The following is a 17,641-nucleotide window of genomic DNA, read 5'->3' on the forward strand; positions in this document are numbered from 1 at the left end:
TTTGTCAGAAGCTCAGTGGTGAAGCTGTGGTATCCTGTCTACCACTCCCCAGTCTGACCGTGGCCCACATCCTGTTTCAGCTACCCAAAGCCCTGGTCTACTATGTGGCAGTTAGTGAAAATTGAAGTGGGTTCTCTACTTCTACATCCCGCTGCAATTACGCTGGACCCCTAGCCTTCCTGGCCTACCTAAAATAGTAAAGTAGGTTGTATTGCCTGATGGGCATTTGTTATCCCTTCCTAACACCTTTTTTTTTTTTTTGGAGACAGAGTCTCTAGCTGTCACCCTGGGTAGAGGGCCATGGTGTCACAGCTCACAGCAACCTCAAACTCTTGGGTTTAAGCAATTCTCTTGCCTCATCCTCCCAAGTAGCTGGGAGGGACTACAGGTGCCCGCCACAACACCTGGCTATTTTTGTTGCAGTTGTCATTCTTGTTTTAGCTGGCTCACGCCAGTTTCAAACCCGCCAACCCCAGTGTATGTGTCTGGCACCCTACCCACTGAGCTACAGGTGTTGCCCCTAGACATGTGTAAGCACACAATTCAGAATCAGCAGGCGTGAAGGGAGAGGAAGACACCGTAAAGCGGGTGGAGGCAGTACACAGGTGGAGACATGCCGGAGACCACACATACAGGAGGTTTCAGATGCTGGCTGTAGACTCAACACGTAGAAAGAAAGGGTAAAGCACTGACAGAACCAGTCAAACAGATATGGAACGGAACCTGTGGAAGGTGAGAAATACAGTTATTGAAAGAAGAAAGCATGAATGAATGAGTGAACAGCAGATTAGATACAGTTGAAGGAAGATTGTGAACCGGAAGCTAAGTTTGAAGAAATTAGCTACAGTATAGCACAGAGAAGAGGATGTGGAAATGGGAAAACAGGTGTAAGCAGAGTGGAAGGTAAGATAAGAAAGTCTGTCAGAACCTAATCAGAGCCCCAGAAGGACCAATGGATGGAGTGGAAGAAAATAGTATGTGGGGGATAGTGGCTGAGAAAAGCCTAGCCAGCCTCAAGCAAATTAAATAAAAGCATCCAGGTTTCAACCTACTGCTGAGACTGCAGAATACCGGAGGCCAGTAGAGTATCTTAGAAATAGCCAATTCCTGGAAAGGAGGAATAAGTAGGCTCAGCAGTAGAGTCAGGAGAATAGCAGAATGTTGTGTGCCAGCAAGATTCTTTCAAGGACCTGGAGAAGTATAATATTTTTAGATAAACCAAGTCTAAGAGACCTTCACTGAAAGGTTTTCTAAAGGACATACAAGGTCGGTTAAGTTTGCGGACTCATCCTACAAAAAGTGCTATGTACCTAATTGCTAATCCTCACTGCTGTCACTCCGAAGTGTTCCCCGTGGCCATCCAAGGGCCACAGTGACCACATTCAGCAGTGAGGTATGTAGCACTCCTGGTGGGATGAGTTTGCGAACTTAATTGTCCGACCTCGCATCCTTTTATTTGCTTACCGACTCCTCTTGCGTCTCTGGTCACCCTTTTATGATGTAAGGTGTGAGATGGGAGAGTAAACATGGAGCATGGACAGTGATAGGCGTGTGCGAGTCTAGACAAGGGATTCTCTGCTGGAGTGATTCTGCTGCATGGGAGACGTGTGGCCATGTCTGGAAATGTCTGAAGATGCTTTCAGCGTCACAGTGAGGGTGGAGCTGCTCACACAGTAGAAGCCAGACATGCTCCTCTTCATCTCTGTGTAGGAAGGTGCCCTGCAACATAGAATCCTGTGAGTCCAAATGTCAGCAGTGACAAGGTCAGGAATCCTGGGGGCAAATAAAAATGACCTCTATAACGTAATAGTACTCAAGCTAACCTCCATAGAGACCGGCCACATTCCAAGCACTATTGTGAGTGTTTTACTTATGAAAGATTATTTAATTCTTAGTTCAGCGTGAGGGGTGGATACGATTACTGTCTTTTTTCTTTTCTTTCTTTCTTTCTTTTTGAGACAGAGTGATACTCTGTCACCCAGGCTAGAGTGCTGTGGCTTCAAAGCTCACAGCAACCTCAATCTTGGGCTCAGGTGATCCTCTTACCTCATCCTCCTGAATATGTGGGACTGTGTGTGCCCACTACAACACCCAGCTAGTTATTTTAGTTTTAGTAGAGATAGGGTCTCACTCTTCCTCAGGCTGGTCTTAAACTCCTGAGCTCAAGCGATCTGCCAGCCTCGGCCTCCCAGAGTGCTGGGATTATAAGCGTCAGCCACCGAGCCCAGCCTATTGTCTTTTTTTCTAACAGAGAAGGAACTGAGGCAATAAGCAGTGACAGAGTTGGGGTTGAAGTCCAGGCAGCCTAGCTCAGAGGGGCTTTCCCTAGCCATAAACCTGTCCTGCATTTTAATGCTGTGTCTGCTCTGAAGAGTTAAGAAGATCAACAGAAAATGAAATAAATAGAAGTCAGGAGGGAACTATTTCATGAATAACAGGTCTGGCATGTGTGTGTCAATCCTACTTTGAAAAATGACTAGTCTTATCTTACCTTCCACTCTGCTTACACCTGTTTTCCCATTTCCACATCCTCTTCTCTGTGCTATACTGTAGCTAATTTCTTCAAATTAAGGAAAGAAGCTAAAATATTGATCAGCTATGGATGATAAAATTGAAAAAAATAAAACAATAGAAATAATTCATAAATTTCAAATAGAAGAAAAGGGAATAAGGCAAAAATAAACCAATGAACAAAAATCCTAAAGATAGGGCGGTGCCCATAGCTCAGTCGGCAAGGGCACCAGCCACATACATCTAGGATGGTGGGTTTGAACCTGGCCAGTGTCTGCTAAGCAACAGTGACAACTGTAACCAAAGAATAGCCAGGCGTTGTGGCAGGCACCTGTAATTCCAGCTACTTGGGAGGCTGAGGTAAGAGAATCGCTTAAGCCCAAGAGTTGGAGGTTGCTGTGAGCTGTGATGCCGCAGCACTCTACCCAGGGCGACAGCATGAGGCTCTGTTTAAAAAAAAAAAAAAATCCTAAAGATAATCCAAAGTTCAACCATGTGACAAAAATGCAATTCAGAAAGAAGCTTAGAAAAGGAAAGAAATGGCATTAGGTTGAAAAATCCACTAAAAGAGAAGACATGTGAGATTGAAGAAAAATGAAGGGAAACAGTATGGTCGTGTTATCCTTACAAGGTACACACCTACGATGTAACAGGCCAAAAGATTTGAAAATAAGGGCGGTGCCTATGGCTCAGTGGGTAAGGCGCCGGCCCCATATACCGAGGGTGGTGGGTTCAAGCCCAGCCCCGGCCAAACTGCAACAAAAAAATAGCCGGGTGTTGTGGCAGACGCCTGTAGTCCCAGCTACTAGGGAGGCTGAGGCAAGAGAATCACCTAAGCCCAGGAGTTGGAGGTTGATGTGAGCTGTGTGACGCCACGGCACTCTACCGAGGGCGATAAAGTGAGACTCTGCCTCTACAAAAAAAAAAAAAGATTTGAAAATAAAAGATGGGGAAGAAAGATGTTACTTCTCATCTTTAGTAATAGTAATAGGTAAGCAGACAAAAAATTATCCATTTATGGAAGACTGAAGATATGTAATGAATAATTATTTAAGCACATGATAAAACAATGTATTTACACAAATAAATCACGACACAGCCTCAGCAGTTTCAGACAGCTTCCAAGTATTATTGTCATACACATTTACTGAATATCGCACAGAGTTAGAAGTCTGAAATAAAATAAATTTTAAAATTCTTATAGCTATGAGAACAGCAAAAATAAATAATGACAGTATGAAATGCTGAAGATGGAGAAACAGAATCACCTGTATGTTGCTAGTGAGGATTAAAATGGTCCAGCATCCTCAGAGATGAAGCATGCAGCTCAGCATCAAACTCAGGCATTTAGCCCAGAGAATGAAAACTTGTCCTAAAAACCCGTATGTAGCTTTATTTGTAGTATCCCAATTCTGCATTCGTCCCAGATGTCTGCGTGAACCGTTAAATCCTCTGTGGAATACTCTGGCAGTGCAAGGAGGGAGCCAGCAGTCCAGCAGCAACCGGAGTGGTCTTCAGAGAATGATGCTGAACGTAATAAGCTGGTCTCAAAAGGGTTCATATCGTATGGTTCCAATTACATACATCACTCTGAAATACTGTATGTAACTTTGAAATGGCAAAGTTGTAGAAATGGAGAAGCACAAGTTGCTGCGGGGGCTGCGGGTTGTGCTGCCCTGGCAGGTGGCAGCATGAGGGCTCCTCTGGGTAGGGACAGTTCAGTGCCTTGACTGAGGTGGTGGCTGAGCCCACCCAAGTGGTAAGATTGTGTAGAAATTAGTACTCCCTCACACAAATGAGCACACCTCCTAGTTGTGTTGTAATTTTACAACATCTTACCATTAGAGGACTGTGGGCAAAGTGTACGAGGAATCTCTGTGTTATGCCTTTTTTTAGTAACAGCTTTGTTGTAATATAACCCTCATTAGCGTATGACCCACCCACTAAAAGTGCACCATTCAGTGGTTTTCAGTGTAATGCACAGAATTGGGCAGCCATCACCACAATCAATTTTAGAACATTTTCATGTTCTCCACAAAAGAAACCTTACCACAGAAAATCCTGTAATTGTTCATATCAGCAATATTCATAAAAAGCCAGAAAATGGGAGCATATATCCATCAGCTGAGGAATAGATAAAATGTGGGAAATCCATGTACTGGAATAGTATGTATCAATAAAAAGTAATGCAAATAAAGCTGGTACATGCCACAACATTGGGGAACTTTGTAAATAGTGTGCTAAGCAGAAGAAGCTAGTCACAAAATCGTCTCTTGTCTTTTATATGAAATGTGCAGAAGAGAGAGACAAAGCCGTAGAGATAGAAAGTAGATTAGTGGTTGCCAAAGTCTGGTCTTTTTATTCATATAAAAGATACAGTTGGCCTTTTCTTGTTCTTTTTATTTACTTTTTTTTTTTTTTTTTTTTTTAAAGACAGAGTCTCACTCTGTTGCCCAGGCTAGAGTGCCGTGTCCTCAGCCTCCCAAGTAGCTGGGACTACAGGCACGCGCCACCATGCCCAGCTAATTCTTCTGTTTTTAGTAGAGACAGGGTCTCCCTCTTGCTCAGGCTGGTCTCAAACTCTTGACCTCAAGGGATCCACCCACCCCAGCCTCCCAGAGTGCTGGAATTACAGATGCAAGCCACCAGGGCAGGCCTTCAGGTTGGCCTGTTGTTCTCTCGTGGATTATAGAGTAATTTGTGACAGTAAGTTCCATAATCAATGCATAGATGCCATCTCCAGTCTTTCTTTGTGTGTTCAGTGGAGGCATGAACCCTGCCTGGACACCCTCCTGTCTGCCCAGTGGCAGCTGCAGTGGGGCCTGTACCTGGTGTTCCCCTTACTATGCAGAGTGGCAGGGAGTCTCGGGGACTGGCCACCAGGGAGTGCTACGGCCAACTCGGGGTCTCCATGTCCTGCAGCCCAGCTGCAGCTCCAGCAGGTGGCGCTCCAGCAGCAGCAACAGCAGCAGCAGCAGCAGCAGCAGCAGTTCCAGCAGCAGCAGGTGGCGCTCCAGCAGCAGCAGCAGCAGCAGCAATTCCAGGCCCAGCAGAGTGCCATGCAGCAGCAGTTCCAGGCAGTCGTGCAGCAGCAGCAGCAACAGCAGCAGCTCCAGCAGCAGCAGCAACAACAGCAGCAGCATCTGATTAAATTGCATCATCAAAACCAGCAGCAGGTACCACCAGGCTTACTGCTGTTGCTCTCAGCCTCCCTCCACAGCCCCCGAGAGCTGGACAGGGTCAGCCACAGTGCGGGGGCCCAGAGGCAGCTGAGGGTCTTCCCAGTAGGCGTGGTGCCAACCTGCTTCCATGGGCTTCCCTGAGTTGTAGAAAAAGACCTTCTCAGCCGGGCATGGCTATCTGGCTGCAGGCTTGCTGTGTGCTGCAGCTGCAGGCTGTAACCAGTTCATGTCAAGAGCTGACCAAAGCAAGAAGAAGGCAGATGTGCTGAGACTTCCATGCTGCATTTCTTTCAAAGACCTGTGTGCCCCCATTTGCCCTGTGTCTGGGTATATGGGTTCATTGATAATCAGTCTCCAGCCCATCTTCTGTAGGGCAGTGGTGCTGTCACATCAGAAGTCCTTTTACCAGGATCTGTCCCGCTGTGCCAGGGATTACAGGGAGAGTCTAGTCCTGCTAAGCGTCCGCCACCAGGGCAGGTCACAATTGAGGGAGGAAAGTGCCAGAAGGCCTCTCCACATCTCCATTCTTCCTGGCCCTGTGCACCAGCCTTCTGGCTCTTGGAGGCTTTGCCCCCTGAGCTGGCAGTACGTCTCCAGCCCTCCTTTCCTCCTCAACCTGATGAGCAGATGGTGGCCGTCATTACAAGGCTCTAGCTGCTGACCATCATAGGGACAACATGAGCACCACTGGAGAGGCTTCAGTACCTGTGGTTGCCAAACTTTATTCTGGCTGCTTTGGAGATGCACCTGTTCATTGGCACCCATTACTAAACCTAGATGCTTCCTTGAACCATCTATGGGTGGAACACCCTCTGGGGACCAGAGCACAGACACATACTTGGTGTATCCTCAGTATCAGGAAGATAGCCAGCACTGGCCCAGACCCCTTCTATGGGAGCCACTCCCCTTCCCAAGTGGGAGGTCAGCCCAGCAAGGCCTCCTTGAAGGCTGTGCCAGCACTCACCTAACTTCCTGGGGCACGGCTGGCACAGGGAGGAGCCGGTGGCCCAGAGGCTGAGGAATGGTGGCTGAGTGCTGTTTTGTCCCTAGATACAGCAGCAGCAGCTGCAGCGGATGGCACAGCTGCAGCTTCAGCAGCAACAGCAGCAGCAACAGCAGCAGCAGCAGGCTTTGCAGGCCCAGCCGCCAATGCAGCAGCCACAGCCTCCCCCTTCCCAGGCGCTGCCCCAGCAGCTGCAGCAGATGCATCACCCGCAGCACCATCAGCCACCACCACAGCCCCAGCAGCCTCCAGTTGCTCAGAACCAGCCATCCCAACTCCCACCACAGTCACAGACCCAGCCACTGGTGTCGCAGGCTCAAGCCCTCCCTGGACAAATGCTGTATGCCCAGCAACAGCTAAAATTTGTGAGTACTTGCCACCCACAGTGGGGTGTGTGTGGACCTTTTCGTAGTGTTGTGTGGAGACAGTGGCCATCAGCAGTGGTCTCCGAGGCTTTGGCTGTAAGATATCATGTCCTGTGCTTCCAGCACTAGGACTCAGCCAGCCCTGCCGACTCTGGAGTGAGGGAATGTACATTCTGAGAGCTGCGTGCGAGTGTGCATGGATACCGCTGCCTCCTGGATACTGATCCCAATATTGTCCATGTGCACTGTGAGGTCAAGGGTGACCAGGTCGATAGGCACCACACATACTCTCATTGGTTGCCCATTGGGGTTTGCCAGCCGCCTGTTCTGAGCAAACATCTTTCAGCTCTGTCATTACCACATTTTGAAGGGAGTATATTAATAATATGAAATTCTGTTACTTTCAGTCTCATTGTGAGTCTCTGAACAAAGTAAACCCAGTCAATGACGTTGAAACAGCAGACGTTTTGAGACAGTCTCACTTTGTCACCTTTGGTAGAGTGCCGTGGCATCACAGCTCACAACAACCTCAAACTCTTGGGCTCAAGTGATTCTCTTGCCTCAGCCTCCCGAGTAGCTGGGACTACAGGCGCCTGCCATAATGCCCGGCTATATCTAGAGACAAGTTCTCACTCTGGCTCAGGCTGGACTTGAACCCATGAGCTCAGGCAATCCACCTGCCTCGGCATCCCAGAGTACAAGGATAGGATTACAGGTGTGAGCTGCCGCACCTGGCCACTTTTTCTGTTTTTGATTCATTGGATTCAGTGGAGTAGGGCCAGAGCCCATGTCTGAGCTAAGTGTCCAAGTGAACAGAAGACCCCACAGAGGCAGGCTGGACATCAAGGAGGGTCGTGGGGAGCATATACTGCCATTCACCTGGAAATTAGCGCACTGCCTGGCTTGTCCCTCTGGGGGCCTGTCCAGCCAGTGGTCCCACAGTTGCCCTGCTTCTCCTACCTGGCTTTGTTTCCCAAACTCACCTGTCTAGTTCTACCTAGGCTGGCTAGCCGGCCGGCCCTGGTCTCCTTCAAAGAGTCAGGGCTGAGTGACTCTCCTGGCCCATCAGTGTGCTTGGCCCAGAGGATGAGGCATATGCCTGGTGTTGGAAGTCATCCCTGCTTGCAGTGGTAACTCGTGCAGGTGTGTAGAGAGAGTCATCCCAGTAGGAGGGTTGCCCTTCCTCTTGCCAAAGCTGGGGGAGGTGGGGCTCAGCAGTGCCAACTCAGCCAGGCTGGTGGGGGATGCCTCCTATGAGCTGTGGGATCAGGGATGACCAGTGAGGTGACATCATAGCGAGTGCAGTCATGAAAAGCCCATCCTCATCTCAAGAAAGGCTGTTTCCAGACCTCCCACAGGAGTAGTGGGTGCTCTGGTCTCTGCCCGAGTTGCTCCAAACTGCGTTTCTCTTCGTCCCTCAAGGTCCGGCCTCCCATGGTAGTGCCACAGTCGCAGGCGCAGCCCCCAGTGCAGCAGGCGCAGCCCCCGGTGCAGCCGCAGACGGCGGTGCAGGCAGCTCAGGCTGCCCAGATGGTGGCTCCTGGAGTCCAGGTGAGGGCCTTAGGGGCCACGGGCTTATGTGGTCACCAGCAGGTGCCTGTCCACCTGTGCCAGGAGCACTCCAACAAGAGCCCTGTCCAGATAGGGCTGAGTCAGTGAACTGCGGGCTCCTCTCTCGCATACTCTTGGAGACTCCCTGGGGTCCCTGGGATACCCAGCTCTGTTCAGTCATATTTAGGACCTGCCAGCTGCCTCGTGCGTGTTTTTATCTCTCCTCAAGGGTCCTTCGTCGTCATCTCCTTCCCATCACTCTTGAGTATCTCAGAGAACATGCACCCAAAAGTGCCACAATTTCATCCTCACCATGGCTTCCATTAGAGCATTGAGTACGACGTTGGCCCAGATGGAAGACAGCTCTTTAGATACCAGGAAAAGGATGGGGCGGAGGGGGGCATGTCTCGGTGCTGACTTGTGCTCAGGGCCCTGGGCACTATGTGATGAAAAGTGTGCTGCTTCCACAGTGCCGAGCCTTCCTGTGCTTGTACTCTGTGGGTGGAGGTCAGTGGGACACAAGAGGCCTTGTCTTCCCTAGCATCTGAGGAGTGGAGACCCAGGGTCCCCAAGACTTCTTTGATAGACCTGCCTCACCCACAGGCAGGAGACAAGGCGGGGCATCGATTTTTCCTGTCTCACACTGGTGGAAAAGTAAGGACAGGTGGGTCGATGTAAGACTGTGGCTGGGTCCCAGCCCACAGCTGGCGTCATGACAGTGCCTTGGTGTCCTCACGAGGTCAGCCATGCTCCTGCCCCATTGGTTTACTGTGAGCTTGGCATCTGGGTACGCAGCCACATGTCAAGTGTTATTGTGGGAGGCTCGGTAATGCTCTGAGTTGACATTCACCACCTTGCTAGGCACCTTACTTGGGAAGCTGCCTGAGAGAATCAAGATAATGGAGAGAATCTGAGGTATCTGGCAGAATGGGGCTATCCAAGCAGCCTCCCTTGTCACAGCACTCAGCAGCCTGGGCCCAGGGTCCCATGTCACCCAGTTGCCCAGATGTCTCATTGTGAGTCTCTGAGCCTCCCTCTGGGTCTCTAGTAGAGAGGGAGCACGTGGCGTGTGTTCAGAGCCCTTCTGCATTGGCATGTAGAGACTCCGTAGCTGGTGGAAGCCCCTGCTCTTGTCTCTTTATGACCCTCCCTCCCCCATCCTGGGACCACACTTTGTGGAAACTTTTGCACCCCAGGTTGGGCCCAGCAGCAAAGTGAGAACTTCCCTTTTCATTCCATTTCTCGGTCTTGAGCAGGCAAGTGACTGTAGAACAGTTAGAGTGTCCGGCTAAGGAGAGCCCATCTGCTGATTTGTTCATAGGCTTCTCTCTGGCTCAAGGGGGCTGGCACCACATCACCTTCCAGAACCAGGAAGCCAGCTGTGTGTGCTCGGCACCCTAGACCAAGCCTGTGTGCTGTCCGCCCCTCATTCTGGGCTGAGGTCTCCGTGTGGCTGGTGTGGGAGTATGGCTATAGGCAGCCTCCTCCAAAGTGATATTCTGTGCCCAAGTGGAGTACAGAGGGCTAGTGGCAGGCAGAGCTAAGGTGGGCCCCAACCTTTCTTGCAGTGGGAACTCAGGAAAGGCTACCAGTACCACGTTCTTGGGAGTGGTAGGATGTGGGTCCTCCCGGTGCCTCTTATTGCAGGTAGGATTGATGTTTTAAGGAGCCTCGTTCACCTGCGCTGGAAGCCCAGGAACATGGTTCAGGTCAGAGGCGTGTGTTTCAGTCTGGCGCAGCACCCCAACATCTGGGGCCTTGAGCTCTGCTGCTTTCTCTCAACTCATGGTCTTGCCTTCTTATGGACAGTGCGGTTTGGTGGGGGCTGGTTGGCCGACCTCACTGCACTGTTTCTGAAAAGCAGGGTCCCTGGCATGTGGTCAGGTGACTCAGGTGCAGCAGCCCTTGGGAGAGGCATCTTTGGATTCATGGCCCTTTGGCGCAGTGGCCAGAAGAGGCTATGATACTCTGATCCCAAAGCTTTTACAAGTTTGTGGTAACTGTAGAAAGTGGAAGGTAGAGAGAAATAAAAGTGAGAGGAACACTTCAGTGGAAGAGACAGATTGGTGTCCTTTCTGGTCTCACTTAGTTGAGGTCATGCTGTCTGCTTTTTATGTGCAGTGTCTTCCATGTTAGCGTAGAGTAAAATGTTCTGGAATCAGGAACCCCGGTCAGCATTATTTTGAGTGTGATGTTCCTCTATGAATATCTCCTACTGTCCTTAATTATCATCTTGTTCTTGGATCTCTAGGTTATTTCCAGTTTTTTGCTGTTACCAGTGGTGCGTATCTTGATGCATGGCTGAGTTGTAGATTGTTCCTGAAGCTTCTCAGAAGTGAGTCACTGGGTCATTTTGAGGGCCCTCAAATCCCGTCAGCCGTTCATCTAACCAGGAGGTCAAAAATACAGACTGGGTCTCCCTGAGTGATGCACACATTTTGACACCAGAACACGGTGACTGCGTGTGCGGCTCTGTGTGTGCGAGCCGCCACATGACAAGGGAACAGGAAGCAGGAGGTAGGGCCCGGGCAGGCAGCCCTCCATTCCTTGTCTCTCAAGCCCGCCCTCTCTGCACCAGAAAGAGGCACCCGCTCCATGCCATGGTGAGGGTGGCAACCCCTCAACCTGGGATTGAGTATTGTAGAACAATGGTTCAGCCTGTGCTGCAAAACCTGATTCTCTTTTATCTGATGTTACTTGTATAGCTGAGGAGGGCACATCACCCACAAGGACACTCATTTCTCTATAAAACTAGGACAGGATGTGTCTCTGTATTTTGTCTTCTGCCCTTCTATTCTTTTAGTATATGAAAACAACTATAATTTATACATTACCAAAAATGGTTATCCAGTCAGATTTCCACGGTGGATGTGCACACAGGGCACTAATCCATGGCTGCTCTCTGGCTGAGCCTTGGCAGGCCTAGAAGACCCTCTCTCCCTCTGGGCCCGGCATCCTGACTGCAGTGGAGAGAGCCAGGCCTGGGGGTGCAGTGTGAGTCCTTTCTGGTAGGTGTGTGCTGGGAAGTAGAGAGAAATACCCATAGGACTCTGTACTGCTTGGTGCCTGCCTGGCTCATCTACTCCATAAACAGGACTGATGTTTTCATGGCATTTACCCTTAAGAGAAATTTGAGCTTATCTCATCAGGAGTTCTCAGTTACTTGGAAACCAGCCAGCAGCAAATTAGATTTAAGCTTTTCATTTCTTCTCATTTTTTTTTCCTGGAAAAACATTCGCACTTCTCATACTTCCTGACTATCATCTAGGCCTTTCTACCTCCTGGAAGGAGTGTGGTTAGCTGCCACTGAGTTCTCAAATAGGCTCCTCTGAGTGCGATCGCTGCTTATAAATGGACTCTTCTCCCCACCTGCCAACCCCCAGTGCTGCCAAGAGCTGGGCCCAACAGAGAGCTGCTTTCAGCCCTTCCCTCCACGTAGGCAAGGCGGGGGCTTGCTTTCTGGGGCCCTCACACTCTGATGACAGTGTGGTAGGTGGTGGGCTCTTCAAGGACTGGGCCCACATTTTGGCAGACATCACCCGATTGCTTCTTCACCCACCCATAGGAAGTTCATTTATTGCTCTGGCTGCAGGAGTGTGTGAGACTCTGATTGGCATCTCCTTTGCTGTCTCACTCCCTGTCTGCTGTGCCTGTTGCATGTGCCTGTGGGTGTGAGCATGGCAGTGCGTGTGAGGCCACATGTCTCCCTGTAGCTATTCTCCCGTTGGAGCCTGTCCCTGTCACACCTCGCTGCATGCCCTGGAGCCTAGCAGCACCGTGCAGAGCTCATGGCCCAGATCATCCTGGACAAGTTTATTTTTCCATGAATCAGTCCTACTTTCTTTCTGAATTTGGTCGTGGTGTTGGTTCCAGCTTGTAACTTTCTGGGTGCATGTAAACCCCGTAGGCCCTGTAGGTCCTGCTCTCCAGGGACCAGGCTAAGGCTCTGTCCCCCAACTTAGGTGGCTGGGCCCATACCCATCGCAGTGCTCAGCCTGCCCGGCTTCCTCTATAGTTCAAGCAGCATGAATTGATACGGGGAGTGGTCCCACTTGGGCTGGAGCTCCTGCCTCTGCAGTCATCTCTGCGCATCTAGGAGGTAGAGTCCCAGGCATCTCTTGCCACCTTCTTCTGTTTTGAGTTATAAATAAAAACCAAAAAAAAGGAAAAAAGAGAGAGAGAGAACAAAAAACCAGTTCCTTGGTAGATACAAAGACCAGCAGTCTCAGAGAGGCCTGGAGAAGAAGATGGTCTGGGACCCGAGAGATGGGTAGCCATGTGCTGCTGTGAACAGATGGACCTGAGCTTGTCCTCCATCTCCATGCCCAGTCACAGTTCTCATAGCTTTGATAGGACATACTCTGTTGAGTCCCCAGGAGCCTGGTCACCTGGAAACACTGCCCCTGGCCCTCGGAATTTGGCTGTGATGGCTCTGTGGCTGTGAGATTCTGGTCTGTCAGCAGCTTAGAGGCATGTTCAGGACAACTTCTGGAGTGAGGCCAGTAGACTAGAAAGGCCTGGAAGCAGCAGCTTGGTGACTGTCAGAGTTGTGGTGTTGCATGGGCCTGCAGGCGCTGTGTGCTTGGATACGTTGGGGAACCTCCCCTCCGAGGCTACTCTGAGCTGCCCAGGGCCCCGCACCCTTGGCACTCGGTGTTGAAGAGGCCACACATGCTCCACCTGCCGTGCTCTGCGTTTCTTTGTTGCGATCACCTTGTCTGTTGTCCCTCTGTCCTCAAAGATGATCACGGAAGCCTTGGCCCAAGGTGGGATGCACATAAGAGCCCGGTTCCCGCCCACCACCGCTGTGTCCACCGTCCCGTCGAGCTCCATCCTTGTGGGCGGACAGCCCACGGCACAGGTATTTACGGGGCAGCGCGCAGGGCTCAGCTGGGAGCTCAGGGCATCCCCTGAGAGCCCCTGTAAAGCACACCTGTCGTCGGCAGTGATTTCTCTCACCGTGGCTTCCAGTGTCCAGTGAAATATCTTTTTTTTCCTTAGGAGGCCAAGGCCAGTTTGTGGTTCTCGAGGGGCTATGATTAAATATCTCTCTCTTTCTCTCTCTCTCACTATCTATCTATCTATTTTTTTTTTTTTTTTTTTTTTTTTTTTTTTTTTGGCCAGGGATGGGCTTGAACCTGCCACCTCCGGCATATGGGACCGGCGCCCTACCCGTTGAGCCACAGGAGCCGCCCTATCTATTTTTTTTTTTTTTTAATAGTTATGCTGCTGGGAGAGGTGTCTCACATCTATAATCCCAGCACTTTGAGAGTCCAAGAGGGGGAGGAGCGCTTGAGCCCATGAGTTTGAGACCAGCCTGGGCAACTTATTGAGACCCTGTCTCTACAAAAAATAGAAAAATTGGGTGGGCACAGCACCACACATCTGTAGTCCCAGCTACTTGGGAGGCTGAGGCAGGAGAATCACTTGAGCCCAGGAGTCAGAGGCTACAGTGAGCTATAATGACACCTCTGCACTCCAGCCTGGGTTACAGAGCAAAGTCTTGTCTCTATTAAAAAATTCAGCTCCTCAGTCACACCAGTTCCATTTCAAGGTCTCAGTTTTCCACAGGCACAGACTCCAGAACGCGCCATCATGGCTGAGAGTGGCACTGGCTACACTGGGCCGTTCACCGTGCCCCACGTAGAGCTCCACACAGGGGCCTTCCCATTCTGAGAGAGCTAGACTTCTGTGTCCTAGTCTTCCAGTGCTGTCTGAAATTTGGAATTACTCCTTGATATGTTCATTTATTTAACAAATAGTTGTCACATGCATTCTGTGTGCCAGGCACTGTTCTAGGATTCAGAAAATAAAATGGTAGTGAAGGTCTCTAGTTATGTGGGCTTTCCATTTTAGTAGGTTTATTGTGAAAACCTGATTTATTAAAAGACCCTTAAAATTCAGTTTCTGGGCTGGGCCTGGTGGCTTACACCTGTAATCCCAGCACTCTTGGAGGCCAAGGCAGATAGATTGCCTGAACTCAGGAACTCAAGACCAGCCTGAACAAGAATGAGACACTGTCTCTACTAAAAATAGTAAAACTGGCTCGGCGCCTATAGCTCAGCAGCTTAAGGGCACCAGCCACATATACCAGAGCTGGCAGGTTGGAATCCAGCCTGGGCCTGCTAAACAACAATGACAACTACAACCAAAAAATAGCCAGGCATTGTGGCGGATGCCTGTAGTCCCAGCTACTTGGGAGGCTGAAGCAAGAGAATCACTTAAGCCCAAGAGTTGGAGGTTGCTGTGAGCTGTGACAGCATAGCACTCTACCGAGGGCAACAGCTTGAGATTCCGTCTCAAAAATAAATAACAATAGAAAAACTAGCTGGGGCTTGGCGCCTATGGCTTAAGCAGCTAAGGCGCCAGCCACATCCACCTGAGGTGGTGGGTTCAAATCCAGCCTGGGCCCACCAAACAACAATGACGGCTGCAACCAAAAACATAGCCGGGCGTTGTGGTGGGCACCTGTAGTCCCAGCTACTTGGGAAGCAGAGGCAGGAGAATCACTTGAGCCCAGGAGTTGGAGGTTGCTATGAGCTGTGATGCCACGGCATTCTACCCAGGGTGATAGCTTGAGGCTCTATCTCAAAAAAATAAAAGAAAAAAACTAGCTGGGCATAAGGGTAGGCGCCTATAGTCCCAGCTATTTGCGAGGCTGAGGCAGGAGGATGCCTTGAGCCTAAGAGTTTGAGGTGGTTGTGAGCTATGATGCCACGGCAATCTACCCAGGGCACAGAGTGAGACTCTAAAAAAAATTCAGTTTCTGTTATAGGGAAAACACATCTCCAGTCCTTCAGACAGTAGTCCCGGCCCTTTCCCAAGGCCCTGTGTGCAGACAGCTATCATCAGTACGTGTCCACACTGTGGCTTGAACAGCGGTACCTACGCAGCCCCATTCTGGGAGGAGGAAATGGAGTCCACCGGCCCCAGCCCTGTGCCACACGCTCAGAGCGGGGATGGGCATTGCCGTTTGTTGACAGCTTTGTTTTTATTTTTATTTTTTTGTTATTGTTCTTGTTGTTGCAGTTTTTGGTTGGGGCTGGGTTTGAACCCACCACCTCCAGCATATGGGGCTGGCGCCCTACTCCTTGAGCCACAAGTGCCACCGGGTATGTTCAGTTTTCACCCTCCCTGCACTCCAACCCCCAGGTCACCCCACGTGTGCCGTTTATAGCTTGTCACTCACTGGAGCTTGAGTTCTTTGACATTGACCTCCTTTTTGGTAGTTGTTGGACTGTGGGAAGAAGTAGCTGGAATCTCCTGGTAAACAGCCAGAATAGACAGAGCCAGGGTACAGCTGCCTGTGGCCTGGAGGCCGCACTGTGCCCTGGTGCCTGCTCGGTGCTGCTGGCAGGTGTCTCCTTTCCTACGACCTTTGGCTCCTGGCTCCGTGAGAGGGACTGCTTTTCTCCTTTTCTAAAGCCTCTAGCTCAGTGTCCATGGGATTCAGTTGTTGGGGGCTGGGGGGTGACTTTAGCAAAGGCACATAGGACCAATTTTTATGAAAATAAGAAGTCCCCAGCATTTTGAGTGTCTGGTGCATGTCAGGCCTCAGCCTCAGTTCTTTGTGGGCAGAATGTCTATGGTCCCAGTTCCACCCTTACACAGGCTGAGAGGGCCCTTAGAGCTGCCACATTCAGAATCAAGGGCTCGCATGAAACCCCAGCCCCTTGCCTATCAGCAAAATTCTTTTGGAAAGCCCCCCAGTGCCCTGTTCCTGCTGGGCTGATGGCTACGCTCTCCACCCTGGTTTATGGGGACTCCTATGCTCCTGAGTAGGCTCTCCTGCCCCCCAAAGTGCTAAGCTCTGTCCTGGGCCTTGACTTCCCCACACTGCTATGGGATTCCCACTCCCCCTGAGCCCGGCTGCTGGCACTTCCACCTGGACTTCTCACAGACATCCCTTCTCTCCCTCCCTCCCACAGGCCCCAAACCCACCCTCTCCCTCCCTCCCAGCCTTCTTGCCCCCTCCACATCAAGTCTGTCCCAAGTTTTAGGAATAAGTAGGTACCTCCCCGCCCCAGGCAAGGAAGTTAGATGGAGGGGAGGAGAGAGAGGAAAAGAAAGACAAAGCTAAAAAAGTTAGTGCCTGAAATGTTGTGGAGAGTTCTGGTTCGTCCTCACTGCATTTTGTGGGGTGAGTGGTAAAGCCAGCTCATTAAGATGGCAGCTAACTGGGCAGTGCCTGTGGCTCAAAGGGGTAGAGCACCGGCCCCATATGCCGGAGGTGGCAGGTTCAAACCCAGCCCTGACCAAAAACTGCAAAAAAAAAAAAAAAAAAGATGGCAGCTAACTAACTGCACACAGATTCATTCTCCAGGTTCCTCCCAGTAGCACGGTGGGCAGGGGGCGAAGACAGATGTAGCGTTTAGGAAATACTGCTGGTCCCAGCAGTGAACGAAAGCTGCAGGACTTCTGGAAAGGGAAAGGAAGGCACAGAACTGAGCAAGACTCCGTAAAGCATACCCGTTCGTGCTTGCCAGCTGAGAGGAAGCAGGCCCTGAAGGTGCTTGAAGAGAAAAGCCAGTGGCCAGAAGCCCTGGAGTGGTCGTCTCCCCACTGCCAAGTGGCCTCTGTAGTTCTGTCTGGACCTGGCCACCCCCATGGGGAGGGGAGCCTCCTTCCCACAGTCCTGCAGGACAGAACTGGAGAACCAGGCTTCCCAGCTTCCTGTACACCTGGCCGTGAGCTGACCCTGGGGACATAGGCAGTCTGCACCCACACACCATGGCCATTCATCTGGCCACAAGCTGTTTGCAGGAATGGTGTGCAGCTGCTTCTGTGTGAGGGTCCTTCTAGTCCAGTCCCTTGTCAGGACAGTGAGGCAGAATGAGCTTGTGCTCCCCAGTGCTTTTGCTCTTTCCTTGTGGCAGCAAATTGGGTCTAAGAGAACAGGTAGAGGAAAGGTGGAGCTGTTAAGTGTTCCATGGCTCTTGTTTTGTTTTTGTTTTTGTTTTTTGAGACAGTCTCACTTTGTTGCACTCGGTAGAGTGTTGTGGTATCACAGCTCACAGCAACTTCCAACT

General features: G+C 50.6%; 1 protein-coding gene across 7 annotated transcripts in view; it reads left to right on the forward strand.

Moving 5' to 3' along the window:
• MED15 (mediator complex subunit 15) overlaps positions 1-17,641 on the forward strand; it is an 81,792-nt gene that overhangs the window by 55,187 nt on the left and 8,964 nt on the right. For 5 of the 7 annotated variants that reach the window (XM_053589189.1, XM_053589193.1, XM_053589190.1 and 2 more), the window contains 4 exons: positions 5,434-5,687; positions 6,744-7,061; positions 8,484-8,612; positions 13,354-13,473. In XM_053589189.1, coding sequence (XP_053445164.1) covers positions 5,434-5,687; positions 6,744-7,061; positions 8,484-8,612; positions 13,354-13,473 — 821 coding nt within the window. The remainder of the gene's footprint in view (positions 1-5,433; positions 5,688-6,743; positions 7,062-8,483; positions 8,613-13,353; positions 13,474-17,641) is intronic. The other 2 variants (XM_053589191.1, XM_053589192.1) reach the window with 1 other exon arrangement.

The sequence above is a fragment of the Nycticebus coucang genome, chromosome 4, assembly GCF_027406575.1.
Source record: "Nycticebus coucang isolate mNycCou1 chromosome 4, mNycCou1.pri, whole genome shotgun sequence".
NCBI classification, from domain to species: domain Eukaryota; kingdom Metazoa; phylum Chordata; class Mammalia; order Primates; family Lorisidae; genus Nycticebus; species Nycticebus coucang.